The following is an 18,040-nucleotide window of genomic DNA, read 5'->3' as shown; positions in this document are numbered from 1 at the left end:
AAAAAACAACCAAATTTGCATTGGGAATGGGGCCGAATTTCGGACCCGTGGCATAGGGCGGAAAAAGCCTGAATGACAAAGTTATGGTCCAGACAAACTTCAGGTTTAAAACACAATAAGTGACCCCATGACCTAGTTTTTGACCCGGCATGATCCATATTCAAACTTGACCTATACATCATCTAGATACAACTTGTGACCAAGTTTGGGTGAAGATCTGATGAAATTTCGGGACAGACCAACGGACCAACAAAGTGGTTCCTATATAGCCCCAAATAACAATGGTAATGGGGGTATAAAAAGATAGTATTACCAGCAGTTGGTTTCAATGGAAAATTTTTACCAGACAAGAGGCTTGATGCAAATTGTTGTGAGGAGAAACTGGAAAATATCTGAAACAAAAATAAAGTCTTATATAATTTGAAGCGCTTTATTGTTAAGTCAAATTTCAATATTTGATAATCATAATACTGCTAGCTGTCTGATTACAGAGGAGTCTTCACAACATAATGCGTTAACAGTTTTCCTGCAATAAGCAAACAGGACGAAATCAACAACATGAGTATTTATAATATATTCAGAGACAAAGATGATCCATCCATGTCTTTGGAAATAAACAAAGGGCATTTAACAATTATTTTGGCCTCATTTTAGCCATGTTGATAAATATAATGGGTCATAATGCTTTGTGTGTTACAAGTGAAACTCCAATAAAACCAGTGCTCCAGCTTGGCATGAATGGAAGGGCGCAGCACCCTGCCATTCTAAGATTCCAACCTGTCCACCTTGGACACCCTTCATGCCCTTTGATGAAAATGCCGAGTTGGGAACAACCAACCGGCGTCATTTTAAAACTTGTCAAAGATATTATTGGGTTGAATCTTCTGACAAAGTTTCATGAAGATCGGACAATGAATGTGGCCTCTAAAGTGTTAACAAGATTTTACTATAGCAATATAAAAATAAATGCCCCGTCCTTTGGCAGCCATGTTTTCCAAGCAAACGTACCCATTTTCTCATACAAGAAATTATTTAGACCAATCTTCCGACCAAATTTCATGGTGATTGGACAATAAATGCTGCCTCTAGAGTGTCAACAATGCAAATGTTGACGCTGTACAACGCAGGACGGACAAAGGTGATCACAAAAGCTCACCATGAGCACATTGTGCTAGGGTGATCTAAACAAGAGCTGTCAGAGGACAGCGCGCTCGACTATTCGAGTGCTTGACAGTATAACGTAAGCCATCATGGGGTAATTGTTCATATTCAATCATTTATTAGGCAATCTTTCAAAAAAAAAATTAGGAGGGGGAAAAGAGTATACTGTGTCATTTATTAGATGATCTATCAAAAATTAAAAAAAGGAAAAATATAAAAAAAATGGGGGGGGGGGGGGGGGGGGGGGGGAAGGGGGATTCTGGGTTGGGGCGTGGGGTATTGTTTAGGTGGAATCCATTGTGGTACTCAGGTAATTTATAAAATCTGCTCATAAATAAAGAAGTTATGGCAATGTAACTAAAGTAATATGCATATAATAATGGAAAAAGGGCCATCATTCTTACAAAATGCTTGATACAGTTGTCTGCTCTTCTTTATAGATTGGGGTCATGTTGGTAAATAAGTTTGCAAAATATGAAAGCAATATGTCAAGGGACATTGAAAATATTTTAAGCTGTACGCCAACTTTAACATAGATTTATCAATAATATGAATATTCTAAATGGTAAAGGGGCCATAATTATTAAAAAATGCTTGATAGAGTTGTCTGCTCTTGTTTATAGGTTGGGGTCATGTTGGTAAAGAAGAATGCAAAATATGAAAGCAATATGTCAAGGGACATTGAAAATATTTGGGGTAGTACGCAAACTTTTAACATTTGCTGCATTTTCTAAGTGGAAAAGGGGCCATAATTATTACAAAATGCTTGATAGAGTTGTCTGCTCTTGTTTATAGGTTGGGGTCATGTTGGTTAAGAAGTATGCAAAATATGAAAGAAATTGTCAAGGAACATTGGAAATATTTGGGGTAGTATGCAAACTTTTAACATGTGCATGCTCATGCTAAGCCAATGCTAAGGCTAACGCCAACGCCGGGAGAGTAGAATTGCTCCACTATATGGATTTCATATATAATAGTCGAGCTAGAAAGGGTCTTTCTGTAAATCTTTAAGAGAACAATTTTTTTTATTATTATTAAATATGCTTGTTTCCATATATCATTTAAGGCCCTAAAATCATTCAGGATATAATTTTGTAAAATGAACTTTGAACATTTTTTACAGAAATGAAATGATCCTAAAGTTCCCTGCGATGCAAAGTAATTTTTACACACGAGATATTAAAAAAAAAATGTTAACTTGTCCAGGCTATTCGGGCCGGCTGTGCTCTAACTGCCTATGGAAAATCTTGATATATATTACCTGTTGTGACCCTTGAGATCCTTATGAAATGTTCATAATTCACTGTATGTAAAAAAAGTAGTATTACCAGAAAATCGGGTTCAAAAGTTATTTCTTTCAATACAGGATGGTTGGTGGGAAACGTCTTCCAACGAAACTGAAAAACATCTAAAAGAAAGAGACGTCTTGTATAATTTGAAGCACTATTCATTTTAATACAATTGTGTTTTGACAGCCATAGTTCTGCTGAGCCTAAAAATTTAAAGTAGGTCAACAAAACACAAAATGAAATCCAATGATTGCATCACCGAGTCTTCTACATATCCAATAAATAAAATTAATATTTATATATAGATGGTTTGATACATGACACAACATCAGGGGTGTCAAATGTCCCAAATTTGAAATCCTAATGATAAAGTCTGGAGTCTGAGGCCGTAGGTCCCTTACAGGTAGTCACCCAAAGTCATAGTTTATTGTTTTTTTATAGTCTTTTAGTTGCTATTTCTGGTGAGTAAAATGCAAAATATTATAAGCCAGACCACCAGTAACACTCTATGTGTAATGGTCATTTTATATAAATGTTATAAAGAACAATGATAACAAGGGCTGTTTGTAAAACATGCATGCCCCCCATATGGGCTGTCCGTTGTAGTGGCAGCCATTGTGTGAATACGTTTTTTGTCACTGTGACCTTGACCTTTGACCTAGTGACCTGAAAATCAATAGGGGTCATCTGCGAGTCATGATCAATGTACCTATGAAGTGTCATGATCCTAGGCAAAAGCATTCTTGGGTGATCATCCGGAAACAATTTTACTGTTTCGGGTCACCGTGACCTTGACCTTTAACCTAGTGACCAGAAAATCAATATGGGTCATCTGGGAGCCATGATAAATGTACCCATTAAGTTTCATGATCCTAGGCGTAAGCGTTCTTGAGTTATCATCGAAAACCATTTAACTGTTTCGGGTCACCGTGACCTTGACCTTTGACCTAGTGACCTCAAAATCAATAGGGGTCATCTGCCAGTCATGATCTATCTACCTATGAAGTTTCATGATCCTAGGCGTATGCGTTCTTGAGTTATCACCCAGAAACCATTTTACTATTTGGGGTCACTGTGACCTTGACCTAGTGACCTCAAAATCAATAGGGGTCATCTGCAAGTCATGATCAATCTACCTATGAAGTTTCATGATCCTAGGCATATGCGTTCTTGAGTTATCATCCGGAAACCATTTTACTATTTCGGGTCACCATGACCTTGACCTTTGACCTAGTTACCTCAAAATCGATAGGGGTCATCTGCGAATCATGATCTATCTACCTATGAAGTTTCATGATCCTAGGCCTTAGCGTTCTTGAGTTATCATCCAGAAACCACCTGGTGGAAGGACAGTCAGACCGACCGACCGACATTTGTAAAGCAATATACCCCCTCTTCTACGAAGGGGGTCATAATAAATGTTAATCCACTAACCATACGGTAAAACAACTGTCCAAAAATATATCCAGATATGTCTTTTGCAAATGAAATAATATATGCACTTAGTTTGACAGCAGAAAATGGAAATTTAATGATGGGGGACATATGCTACATTTTGTAGTATGTAAGATTGTTTATAATTAACCCTGTTTGTTTCAAAATAAATATATTTTTAGTTGTGTTGACCTTGACCTTGGAGATATTGACATAATTCTAATGTGCGATACAATGTCCCACGATGGTGAACAAATATGCCAAATGATTTTTTAAGTCTCACAATGAATGACATAGTTTGGCCCGGACAAGCTCATTTATGGCGATTTTTGACCTTTGAACTCAAAGTGTGACCTTGAACTTGGATATATCGACGTAATTCTTTAGAGCGACACACCCTCTAATGATGGTGAACAAATGTGCCAAATGATTTTAAATTCCCACCATGAACCACAACGTTATGGCCCAGACAAGCTTGTTCCGCCCGCCCGCCAGCCAACATTTGCCAATCTAATAACCCGTTTTTTCTTCGGAAAACCTTGTTAAAAAGACCAGGAAAAATCCGTACTAAGCAAACATGCCCGGCATCATACAAATGAAGCAATTACAATATTTGTTCACACCCCCTTAAAATAAATCATCGATTTACACTGATCTAAAATTCAATCCTGAATGGCTCAAATCGGGATTTCCAAATAATCCGGACAATTAACACCCTTGCAACATGCATGGGTTGCTAAGTTACTAAATGTCCTACATATAACAAATTCAGAATTTTTTTACCATCCCACTCACACAAATAGCAATTGCAAGATGATGTCCATTACAAACCTGTTTGTAATCATTCTGACCTTTTTGTACTTCCATAGTATTTCAAATTTTAATGTGATTTAAGTACAAACACCTTATTATAGAAGGTATCCCTAAGATCATATTGATTGCCATGAGTAATAATCCAACAGATTGGCTTTGTTTGTATGCCAATAGATAGAGCTTGCACATTCTTTTTCAATATGTGGTTATGGACAACTGTAAACATTACTTCATGTATTTTTAGGGGCCTTTGCATGTTTTGGTAAATTGACAAAATAAAACAAGAGCTGTCACCATAGGATGACTTATGCCCCCTATAAATGCTTGATAGAAGTTATGAGCTTTTTTCGAAACCTAAACACAGATTTCGAAACCTAAACGCGGACCCTTAGTTCAAGGTCACAGTGGTCAAAATTTGTGTGCGTATGGAAAGGCCTTGTCCATATACACATGCATACCAAATATGAAGGTTATATCTCAAGGGACATAGAAGTTATGAGCATTTTTCAAAACTTAAACGCAGATTTCGAAACCTAAACGTGGACCCTAACTTCAAGGTCAAGGTCACAGGGGTAAAAAATTGTGTGCGTATGGAAAGGCCTTGTCCATATACACATGCATACCATATATGAAGGTTATATCTCAAGGGACATAGAAGTTATGAGCTTTTTCCAAAACCTAAACGCCGATTTCGAAACCTAAACACGGACCCTATGTTCAAGGTCACAAGGGTAACAATTTTTGAGCGTATGGAAAGGCCTTGTCCATATACACATGCATACCAAATATGAAGGTTATATCTCAAGGGACAAAGAAGTTATGAGCATTTTTCAAAACCTAAACGCAGATTTTGAAACCTAAACGCTGACCCTAACTTCAAGGTCAAGGTCACAGGGATAAAAATGTGTGTTCGTATGGAAAGGCCTTGTCCATATGCACATGCATACCAAATATGAAGGTTATATCTCAAGGGACATAGAAGTTATGAGCATTTTTGCAAACCTAAACGCAAAGTGTGACGGAAAGACGGACCGACAGACAGACAGTCTGATAACTATATGCCCCCTTTTCTTCGAAAAGGGGCATAAAAATTGTTTCAGACTGACTCACTCGCACATTTTTGTTTCAGTTATGATATTAGTGAGAAAACAGTTGTACTTAACATTAGCAACCTGAAAATGGTAAATCGTTGCAAAGCAAAACAGTTGAATAATTTGGAGTTCTGTTGTTGTTTTTTGTGACACTACGAGCTTTGCTTATAGAAACTGAAAGTATAAAATATTGTATGAGCACGGATGGCCGTCTTAGCGTTAGACTTTTACTCCAGAGGTCAGTGGTTCGAGCCCAGATGAGGATTACTTTTTCTTTTAATTTTTTTCTTGTTTTTTACTTGAGCTTTTTAGATTTAATGTTTACATTTATAAATATAACGCATTTGATTACAAACTTCAATACATGCCAAAATCTGTTATAAGGTCCCTTAAATACCAAGATGAGTATCAAGGAACCTGAGTGAAACATTTTATTTTATTTTGGATATATACAGGACTGCCTATTGGAAACAAAAAGTTTGCTCGATTCTTTAATGACTTACAAAAATATTTATCAAATCAAGTAGGTTAATTTATTCTTCGCCTGTTGTCCCATCTCACCAACCAGCTTCCTCCAGGCTTGTCAGTTCCGGGCGAGTCTCTCCAGCTGCCCCCATTTTGGCCCATCTGCTTAGAATCTGCATCCAGGTCACGGCGCCAGGTGTTAGTGTATTTGAAATCAAGTAGGTTGGATGCCATTAAATGTGATTTTAAACACCATAATGAAAGACAAAATACCATGTAACAGGTTTATTTCCATTCTATTACTAACAAGCAAATTCATTGAATATATATCCCCCGCTAATTAGCTTCTGGACAAAAAAGTGTTGTATTTGACACTCAGGTAAAAAAGCATTTTTTTTAGGTTTGACGGGCCATAACTCCGTTATTAACAGATAGTGTACAATGCCATTTGGCATGCATCATCTCTTATCCATATATATACTCATACCAAGTTTCAATGAAATCCGCCAAAGAACTTCCAAGATATGGCCCTCAACACAAAAGTGCCGGACAGACGGAAAGACGGGCGGACAAGGCTAAAACAATATCCCTCCGCCTATTGCGGGGGGATAATAACATGAATGTAAATTAAAACCAGCACATATATAAATTTACTGCATAGAAGGGTGTATTAAATATAATTTAGGGCTGTACAATACTTACTGATATATGAGAACATATTTACTTCTAGTAAATATAAATAAATGTAGTAGTAATACTTACACACTTGTGACTTTGAGTTTATACATGAAACTAAACTGTCTTTTTAATTTTAAGACAGTTTTTAATTCCTGCCATAGTATTAAGAAGTCACTTGCTCAATAACACATTTAAGCATGAGCTGTTTTTTTAATCTGCATACATAAGAAAACATCGAAAAAAACACAAGAGGTGCATGTATCCGAAAGTAAATTACGTCCGAAATCAGGCAAGTTAAGCATGCGCAAAATTCACCAAAACATCGATTAAATATGGTTTAAACAGAACCATATGTAAAACGTGAATGATAAATTAAACATTATCCAACAAAAGCATGCAGCTTGAACCAAAAAACAACAACAAAAATCAGCAATATAGCAATGTTGTTGAATAACTCAGCGAAGGCTAGCAAGAAGAGAATTTTCCAGGGGAAACAACTAAAAAAGTAATGCAAACGGATTTAAATGGCTCATGCACGAAAGTTTATAATATAGCAACAACACATGATTTTGCTATAGATTGCGAAAGATTTTTTTAACTTTTACTCGAAGATTCCTTAACTAAATAAAGTATCAATAAAAGTTAAAACTTTGAGTTTGACCTACTTAGCAATTCAATGGTCAAAACAACCTCGAAATAGCTTGTCTTCATGGCAACAATACAATTGTTGAGTTTAAGTTGAGGTAATAATGATAATACTATCCGTATTCTCTACCTAGAATATTCATCATGTTAAAATATCCAATAAATGTAGTAGCTTTCTTTTCACGCTAACAATTCAAGATGGCTAACAATCGGTTTTGCTTGGGCATGCGCATTGCAAGCCTATTTGGTTTGGTCCCGCCTTTTTCTCCATATATGGTCATTTGAGCATTATTGACGGCTGTGGACCATCCACATAGCCAATCGCACATTCTCGGCCCTTTCCGTCAAACATCGGATAAGTCCGATTATGATAATCTGCGAGGGGTACCGAATGCCACATAGCCAGTTTCTGTTTCTGCTTGAGTAAATCGCTGATGTTGGTTTCCCGCCCTGCAATGTCGCCAGTGAGCTTAGCCGGCCCAAAGAATATACATGTAGTAAAGTTGCCCGTAAAGTTGCGTTGTAAAGTTTACCTTTTTAAGAAAACTGTTTAAAGAAAGGAGTAATACTTGTGGCATTTGAAGGGAACACCTTTTTGAGCAAGGTTGCGTGAATGAGCGAATTTCAACTAGCTTCTCGGTAAGCGTAAAATGTCTTTCATTTATTTTATATTAGAAAAGGTACGGTTGTATGCATACAGCAATTAAGGATCGTTGCGTCTTAACTTCGCGGCTGTGTTCACAATATTAAAAGCAAAATTATGTCAGTTAGTTAACCTTCTCGAATTTTTCCTGGCAGGTTAAGCCGCAGTTTTTACCAGGTGTAAATGCAAAAGACATACTTATGAAATTATAGTAAATTGTTATTTAGATGTTCCATTTGGATCAGGGCCAGATAGGAAAGTGAGAAAGATAAAATCATTATTTCAGACCCAGCAAACAATCTATATGGGACCTATATGGGCTGCCAACATGGGACCCAGATGGGGAGTGCAACCGGGCTCCACATGGGTCCCATCTGGGCTGCCCCATGAAAGTATATGGGGCAGCCCAGATGGGACCCATATGGAGCCCGGTTGCACTTCCCATCTGGGTCCCATGTTGGCAGCCCACATGGGGCCCATATAGGTGTCCACATGGGACCCATATAGGTCCAACATGGGCATCCCTTTTACTCAATATGGGCTACATACAGGCAGCCCTTTTACTCAATATGGGCTACATACGGGTAGCCCTTTTACTCAATATGGGCTACATACGGGCAGCATTGTACTAAATATAGGCTACAAACTGGTAGCATTGTATTCAATATGAGTACACAGAGCCTGTACAATTTTGGACAACGCATTAATGGAAATTCAGGTTGTTAAAAATAATATGTAGGCTGCAAACATGAAATACTGTGTGTTCAAATTGAACATCAGACAAAAGATTCTTGTACATGTACTTCCAATTTCATTTTTTTAAATGTTTTATCTATTTCTTCTTGTTGGAACAGAGTGATATCAAAGGGTTTAAAAGCTAAATAGCATTATCCTGCAAGAAATACAAGGTTTTTGTTAAAAGACTTAAAAATGTATAAAAGTACTCTCAACTTTTATTCACATAAAGTATTACACACATATACATGGAAACATACATACATAGCAGGAGGATCCCACGTTAACTATTCTACCAGAAAATTCTAAAATAATATGGTGATTCCTAACTTTTTGAATGTAACATCAGCATATTTTACATGAAGTTGCTAACGAAAACATGTTTCTATCTAATGTTCTTTCCGCATGGAGTATATCTCATAATCTATAAACTCTGTCCCAAACCAACAGTAAAACTATTTTATGGAACAATAAAGACATAACTTCAAACAATAAGACGTTTTTCTATAACATTATATATGTCGACCAGTTATACAACTATAGAATTAAGGACTTCTATTATTTTGATATTAAATATATATTACATATACAGAATACCTTCAAGTATATCCCTGATGTAGTCTACACATTACTCAAAAGCATACCCATGCATATTAAAACTTTAACCAATACAAATAACAAACCATGTACTCAAAGAACATTTGTAGAAAACATACTTGCAATACTAAACACAATATTTTATAAACTACAAATTAAAAACCCTGCAGAAAAATCAAAAACTCAAATAAATGGCAAATCCTTTTTCGAGAACAAGTCCATATTATTATCTTTGATATCTTCATACATTCTAGTGTTTTTCGTAATTGCACATGATATATATATATATATCTTTATATATATATATATGTCTTTTAAAACCTTCAAAAACTGGAATGCTGTTTCTTCTTTTGCAAAGGAATATATACCATTTCATTTCCAGATAAAAAAGATTGTATGCTTTCTTAGAAGATGAGCCTTAAAGGAATGGTTTAGGATCAATGGAGAAAAAACTGTCAATAACATTTACAACAATGCTTAATATATTAGATAAAAAAGCTTGAACTATGCAGCAGTCCTAGAAAAGATGGATCGTAGCTTCATCACCAAGATGCTCTTCAAACTCATCCATTTGCTCAAATGTTCCAATTGGAAGACTGATGTTCTCTGGCAGTTGCATTGGCTCGTCATCAGTAGCTGACCTAGCCAAGAGCCGCTGCAGCATCCGCTTCATTTCCCTGTTCTCGTCTCTCATTGTTTTCAACACCGTTAAAATCTGTGTAACTGCATCTGAAGACAGAATAAAAAAAAAACTGTACCTAAAATTATGTTGACAATAACATATATCACGGCTGGGTCGGATATAATTATATCGGATGTGTGCCGATATAGCGGCGGCGGGCCCGATTTGTCCCAACAGCTGTTGTATGGCTAGGGCTGAGTAATGGCAACTTGCACCTATATGCCCGTCAACGTCAATTTGTTTCTTTTATTAGTAGAAGTATGTATTATTATAGATCACTAAATGACTGTGTATTTTATATTTTTTAAGTTGGATTATCTGTTTACATCAATTTTTTATGTAATTGACTATCAGGCATTTTATAAGCAGTAATTCCAAAACTGAAATTATTTTAAGTTAAAGTTTCAAGCACAAAAATTAGTTACTTTGTCCTATGAACTGTCTTTGGGAAGGCTCTTCAGCTGGACTTAATGGGAGTGACCGGCCTCTGTCATGCACTGCTGGCAGGGGTTTTTCAGTACTGTCTGCGTCTCCGGGAAACGGAGGCATTCCCAAAGCAAACGGACTCGTTCCCAATCGAATTTTGATTGCATTTTTCCCAATTCCAAAAAATAAAATCTTCCAAAATCGTAAAAAGTAAACATTATTTATATCGAAAGAGTGACTTCCCTTCATTCGCGACGTAATAAAGCCTTTAGTGACACAGATTTTTTGGTGTATTTGCCGGATGCATTTACTCTCAGCGATGACGTTCGAAATGTTCTGCATTATACAAGAGTATATAGAGCCGCACAATACACATTCTATACCATATCTGTAGACGCTTATTTTCAATCATGGCTTCGCACAATAGTAAATATTACATTAAAAAAAAACACAAAAAATAGACGCTAAAGGATGTGTAACGATATCATCGATGTTTTCGAAACGCTCAGAATCTTCTGAAATTACTGCCGCGAGTAACCCTGAACAGACAGGCTTGGACGATAAGCAGCAAAATGTAACAGCAACAGAAGTAATGCCAGGGTCGTCAATCACAAAATCGGCAACTGAATGCTCAGAGCCTTGTAAGAAAGTTGTAGTTCAATTGTCATTTAATACATTAAAGAATGAAATGAAATACCTATGGCTCTATTTTAGCTCGGTCAAAAATGTTGCTGTAACTTGTGTTTGGGCAGTGTTTGTTTTGCATGTGTTTATATAAAGAAAATTGTTAAACCACAGACTTATTTGAGCATGATTAATTCAATTTTTTTCCCAAAATGAGCCGTTTCACGAAATAAAAATTCCCAAAATGGGCAATTTTGTCGATAAAAAATTCCCAATTTGGTCAGACTCCTTTTCCCAAAGTAGGCAGAAAAACCCCTGGCTGGACATTCCTTGTAAAGACGATGTTGGCAAACGAGGTGGTGAATATTTATTTTCTGAAATAAATTTGTACAATAAACATATCGAATTTAATTTAGCAAGAGGCAATGATTTTTTTAAAATGGGAATATTTGAATGATATTTGGCATTGATGTTATACTACTTAAAACAAACATAATGATGTCTTTCATTTTTTATTAGGATGAAAAATAGATTTTTTATGATTTTTTTAAAACACGTAAAAAAATAGGTGAATTTTTCTGCTGTTTTTTCTGCCAAAAATCTGGTTCATTGCCAGCAAACAACTGACATTTGCATTTAACCAGCTATTTTGGCCATTTATAAGTTATTTTTATCTATGTGAATGCCTTTTTAGATATAAAACACATTAAAACATATTAATAACACGTATTTTTTATTGGTTTTGCACTTTTTACTGCACAGTTTATGGCAAAATAAGGGGGCATACAAATATATATTTATGTGCGTGAATAGCCTTTGTCTTTACTGCTATCAACAACAACTCTGCAGCTTTTTTAAGGTTTTATTTTCAATAATAACTAATGGTGAACTAACACATAATTTGTTGACACAATTTATATTTGTTGTGCATACACAATATACAAATACTTGTGAAATGTCCAATTACCCGACATTACATAATGATGAATTAAAATGACACATGCCTCCCAATCACGATGACGAGTTGTTCAAATTAAAAAAAAACAACATTGTTGATGTTGGTTTTTTTGTCAGTCAAAGGTAGCATATAGGCAAAAACTAATCCCAAAGATTGAATTTTTTCATAAGTGATGATTGATGAATCATTTTACTTCAACTGCACTCTCACATGTCAGACCGACAGTGTCACGAGCAGACATAGTGGTCACTACAAAACAATGAAATTCTTATGGGGGCTTTCAATAGTTTTGACAAGTTTTATATGTTGTTCACTCAATTAAAATAAATTGTCCATTAGGTAAAATAAGTCCTCAAATTATAAATACACCCCAAGAACAACAGCCAATACTTAAATAAGGTTAACATGCAGACAATAGTTCACTGCCACACATGTTTAACAAAAGTAAAATCATTTGCTTCATTAAATAGGTTCAAAAACCAAAATTCTTCTTATTTAAATAAGACCTAACACTAGTTATTTGAACTTCAATGTATCTGTAAGTATTTTTCCGAAGATAGGTGACTAACAAACCTATCCAATGGTTTAAAAAATCTTATATTCAGTTATCGCCTATGGTGATTTCTTCCTGATTTCTTCTCTTTTCCCCCCGCTGCCTTCAGCTTCTTTGCCTCAATCTCCTCTATCGGGGCGCATTCACAAACGGCAGCTTCTTGCGGTACTCTGTAACATGTAAATGAACATTTGAGCTGCACTCTGGGAAAACGGGGCTTAATGCATGAGCCTAAAGTGTCATCCATATTAGCCTGTTTAGTCCACACAGGCTTATCAGAGACAACACTTTCTGCTTCAACTGGATTTTCTTTAAGAAGGGACTTTCTTAAACGGAAAATAGCTTAAAGGTTCATTGTTTTTACCATTCAAGGCTTTTTTAAGGCTGTTGGGGGAAGGGGCCTTAGCCTTCATATTATATAGGAAAAAGTGTGTGAAACCCAAAATTTGGGGACACAACTCATGCATTGTTAGTCATAGGGGAATGTAATTTCCAGGTGTAAGTTTCTTTTTTTGGGTTAAGTGCATGAATATAATGAAAAAAATTGAGAGGATGTAGCCTTTTTATGAAAATTTCCGAGGGATTGTAGACTAGATTAGGCTACAGCTTTAGAATTAAAAAAAAAAGACTGCTCTTCCTTATCTTGTGATATCAGTCTTCTTAAACTCAATTATGTGATATCTGTCTTTTTAAACTACATTTTGTGATATCTGACTTCTTAAAAGTATAACAGTATATATTTCAAATGCATAAACATTAGTGAATTACAATAATGATGATTAATTAATGTTGATAATAAATGTATTTCAAAATGACCGATACATTGCCATAAAATAAAATTACATGGGGTTTATGTTTCAAAATGTCATTCTGCTGAAATGTCATTTATATACTAAGAATAATATTTATTGGTTAAAATTGCATATTATTTTTTATCTAGTACCTGATGCGGAAGCTTCAACTTTTCAGCTTTTGCAGCCCGGTCCTGTGTAAATTGACCTGGCTGCGGTGATACACGCTCACTGTGAGACTCCGAACGCTCACTGTTAGACTCCGACCGTTCACTGTCAGACTCCGAACGCTCACTGTTAGACTCCGAGTCAAACTCTTCCCAATCCTGAGACTCTGACTTATTAGTATCAAACATATGTCTGCAAAAAGAATAATTGAAATCAAAGAAATAATATGTCTACATAATATAACTAAAATACAGTGACTGTATCGAATTGTTGTTCACATCCGACGTTGAATATTATAAAGATTCTTGTATCTTGTATCATTAATGCAATATCCGAAATACTTGCTGTCCGAATAGTGCAAGTCTGTATTTTGTATTATCGAAACGTCTATTTACAGATATACGAATGAAATCTACCATTACGATATAATGTCGGCATAAATATATCCTTCAATGATGTTTAGCACGTACAACACATTTTTTGGCAACTTTACAGAGCAAAAAAAGAACAATTGATATTTACGTCGTATGAATTTTCAACAACGGCGGCCATCTTGCCATTCATGAAATGGGTCAATAGTGGGTCCATACATTAGCAACAACCAGCAGAATTACGGCATTTTGCAAAGCAATTAGTGGCATGAATGGAAAGGAGAATGATTAACCTTCAAAATAAAAGCAATTTTTCTACTGGGCAATGTAAATTACCTATTTTTCTCGATCTCGGAAATTTTCTTAGGCTTTCTTTTAATCTTCAACGCAACTGTGTGGAACTGAAAGTGCTTTGCCCGCGAACATAAATGTATTAACTTATATGATTAGTGGTTATTTTAACCATATCCAATCGAAAACCACCTTAAAAACGACGTAATTCCGACCCCCTATCGGCACTATTTTTATGAACGAGATTTCGCGCAGGAATTGTTCAGTAATAAATGAGCCGTACGCAGTTGCCTCCCTTGTGCCCATCGCTATAATTTAATTATTTCTAAAAAACAGACTTTTTTAATATTCTGCAAATATGTGTGTAAATAATCATTAAAATTTGTCCACAGGCAAACAACCCTGGCTTGAGTGCATGTAATCAAAGACCTATACAATACATTTTATTATACGTCTTTGATGCAATACGTTTAAATTAATATTATCAATGTATGAGATAAGTAAGATTCTCATGCATTTGCATGATTACTCATTTAGTGTTCCATTTTTTCAGACATGCGCCTGTCTGCTTTAAATAGTTTGTATTGAATTTTAGGCAGAATCAAGTTGAATTAAGCAGTTTAACTAAGAGATTGATCTATGGCGACAAACGAACGTAACGACTTACGTCGCGAAAATACATGACAGGCAAAGCGAATAAAGATATCTGATAATTTGCAATTCAAATTATTAAACACACAGGCATTCATTGAAGTAACAGATAAATAAATAATGCGTGATCAGCAATATATATCTGATTTCAAAAGGAATATATAATTACGTGCATGATATCACAATTTAACAAATTACCGTTTCGAGTGTTTTTGTTTTGAATGTTTTCGCGAGGCGGAATTAACATCTGCGCATGCGCATATTATTTAAATACTTTATTTTTCTGCGCGATTATTTAAATTAAAATTATCTCTTGAAAATAACTTCATATTAATCATAGTATATACATTATTTAAAACAAAGCCATATCAAAAACAGAATTTTCAAAAAATGTACGCCCGATAGCTGATTTTGTCCTTTGTTGGGCGGCCCAAATGGGACCCTATGGGACCCATATGGGCTGCATATTATTTGCTTATGCATTGATTTTATATTTTTGGGTAAAATATTAGCAGTTGAGATCAAGTTTGTCATACATACGTTTTAAGAAATTAGTTTTTAATCAAATAAATAAAAGTTTATATCTTTTTCCTGATAGCGCAATAATATGGGACATATATATGGGACCCTTAAGGGCATTCCCATATGGGCTAACCCATATAGGTCCCAAATGACTCCCATTTGGGCTTACCCATATGGGTTTGCCCAGAAACAGCCCGGTAGCTGATTTTGTCGTTTGTAGGGCGGCCCAATTGGACCCATATGGGACCTATATGGACTGCATATTATTTGCTTATGCATTGATTTTCTATTTTTGGGTAAAATATTAGCAGTTTTGATCAAGTCAGTCCAGCATACGTTTTAAGAAATGAGTTTTTAATCAAATAAATACAAGTTTACATCTTTTTCGTGATAGCGCAATAATATGGGACCTATATGGGACCCTTATTGGCATTCCCACATGGGCAAGCCCATATAGCTCCCAAATGACTCCCATATGGGACCCGTATGGGACCCATATGGGCCGCATATTATTTGCTTATGCATTGATTTTCTATTTTTGGGTAAAATATTAGCAGTTTAGATCAAGTTTGTCCTTCGTACGTTTTAAGAAATGAGTTTTTAATCAAATAAATACAAGTTTACATATTTTTCCCGATAGCGCAATAATATGGGACCTATATGGGGCCCTTGTGGGCATTCCCATATGGGCTAGCCCATATTGGTCCCAAATGACTCCCATATGGGCTTACCCATATAAATTTGCCCAGAAACAGCCCATATGGGACCCATATGTGCATGTTTGCTGGGGAGCTTATCCTCTATATAGTAAGGGATGTGATATGAGAACCACATCAGGGGAAAAATGCCCCCCTCCCCCTCACAGGGTTAAATTAAACTCTTTTTTGCATACAGATCCAGCAAAGTTTGTAAATATTTGTAAAATTTGTTTCACATTCAAAGGGAGGAAATCAGCTGAAAGGAGTAGAAATCGCACCCTTGTAAAATACATATCTATATAATTTAAGACAACTATTATATTTGTCACGGTACCGAACTTAAGCGGGATAGGTGGAAAGATGTGTGGCGGCCCGGTTAGCTCAGTCGGGAGAGCACTCGCCCTGTAAGCGAGGTGTCCCGGGTTCGAGTCCCGGACTGGCTGCACACTTTTCACCACCCGGCGACAATGGCGCCCAACGGGGGACCGTGGCGTTTACAGTTCTCCATAGAACCTGCCCGTGGGTTTGTCGGGATCAGTATTTCACTGTTCCCTGTGACTCGAATTCGAGGACAAATTCCAACTTGGCAGGGGAGAATGTCACGGTACCGAACTTAAGCGGGATAGGTGGAAAGATGTGTGGCGGCCCGGTTAGCTCAGTCGGGAGAGCACTCGCCCTGTAAGCGAGGTGTCCCGGGTTCGAGTCCCGGACTGGCTGCACACTTTTCACCACCCGGCGACATATTTAATAAAATGGATGCATATTTAAGATTGCTATTTTTGAAAATATGGTTCATTTTTACAGTATCATTATTTAAAAAGGGTGGTCGTGGCATAGTGGATACGGTGTCCGCCTAGCGACCGGATGGTCGTAGATTCGATCGCCAATGTGGAAGCATTCTTAAGATCTCCCCCAAAGACACCAATTTCTTGTTCTAGTCCCAGGAAACAGACTCGATAATGTTTCAAATAAGCCGTAGGCTTTCGATACAATCAAGCTTAAATAAGTAGCTTTAAACTAAAAAATACCAGCCTAACTACTTTAATTTCTGTGTCGTCAGACTCAGTACTGCTATGTTGCTCGTTTGTATTTAGTTAAACAAGAGCTATGTTGGCTTAAATATTATTGTACAACATTGGTATGCTCATGTTAGTCTTTCCATCCAGAACAATTAGTATTCTAATACATGTACAATTCTCTTTAGCCATTACACACCATTCGGTTACCTCATTTGGTAGAGCGCTTGCCTATACTTTTATCGGCAGTGCATACACCCTCCCGGAAACGAAAAAAACGGCCCATATTTGAAACGGCCCCAAGTCAGAACGACCACCAAAGCTACTTAAAAAAGCTGCATTTGACACTAATAATAATGACATTCAATAAAGGTACAATTCTGTATATCTACAAAAAATGTTTATACTTTCTTAAGTAAGAATCATGTTATTATTTAGTTTAGGTATATTCATATGTTAAAGTGATAAATACCAACAATGGCCGCAGTTGTTCATATGACTACGACTACGTAGTAATGAGATCCATGCCCAAATGTGTTTTTTTGGTTCTGACTTTACTCTTTTTCTTTTAAACTCCTCAATTTTTGTAATATTAAAGTTGATTAGCACAATGCATAGTAAAGTGAATTTTTGTTAACATTATAATTTACATTTCAGTAAGAATTCAGAAAAAAGTCAATTTAAAGGCTGTTTTATTTTCAAGGAATGGAAATATTTGGATTCCGATCTAGTTTTTAT

The 18,040-nt window shown here is 36.1% G+C and overlaps 1 protein-coding gene and 2 non-coding genes across 3 annotated transcripts; 2 read left to right on the top strand and 1 right to left on the bottom strand.

Moving 5' to 3' along the window:
• Positions 1–9,723: 9,723 nt before the first annotated feature.
• Positions 9,724–11,017, bottom strand: LOC127867179 (uncharacterized). The gene is made up of 2 exons (XM_052408229.1): positions 10,659–11,017; positions 9,724–10,280 (listed from the first exon to the last, which is right to left on the bottom strand). The coding sequence occupies exons 1-2, from the start codon at positions 10,999–11,001 to the stop codon at positions 10,069–10,071; spliced, it is 555 nt and encodes a 184-aa protein (XP_052264189.1). The 5' UTR covers positions 11,002–11,017; the 3' UTR covers positions 9,724–10,068.
• Positions 11,018–16,656: 5,639 nt separating this feature from the next.
• On the top strand, positions 16,657–16,731 carry Trnat-ugu (transfer RNA threonine (anticodon UGU)). The gene has a single exon. It is a non-coding gene; the product is annotated as a tRNA-Thr (tRNA).
• Positions 16,732–16,930: 199 nt separating this feature from the next.
• Positions 16,931–17,005, top strand: Trnat-ugu (transfer RNA threonine (anticodon UGU)). Its single transcript has one exon. It is a non-coding gene; the product is annotated as a tRNA-Thr (tRNA).
• Positions 17,006–18,040: the final 1,035 nt, after the last annotated feature.

This window comes from Dreissena polymorpha, chromosome 2, assembly GCF_020536995.1.
Source record: "Dreissena polymorpha isolate Duluth1 chromosome 2, UMN_Dpol_1.0, whole genome shotgun sequence".
Taxonomy (NCBI): Eukaryota; Metazoa; Mollusca; class Bivalvia; order Myida; family Dreissenidae; genus Dreissena; species Dreissena polymorpha.
This window is presented reverse-complemented; position numbering and strand designations above follow the sequence as displayed.

What these genes read in the sequence shown, in the direction of transcription:
- LOC127867179 (XM_052408229.1), bottom strand. Translation starts at nt 11,001, where the DNA reads ATGCAGAACATTTCGAACGTCATCGCTGAGAGTAAATGCATCCGGCAA. An exon ending in AAGACAGTTCATAGGACAAA is followed by an intron (nt 10,281 to 10,658) that starts GTAACTAATTTT and finishes TTCTGTCTTCAG; the next exon opens with ATGCAGTTACACAGATTTTA.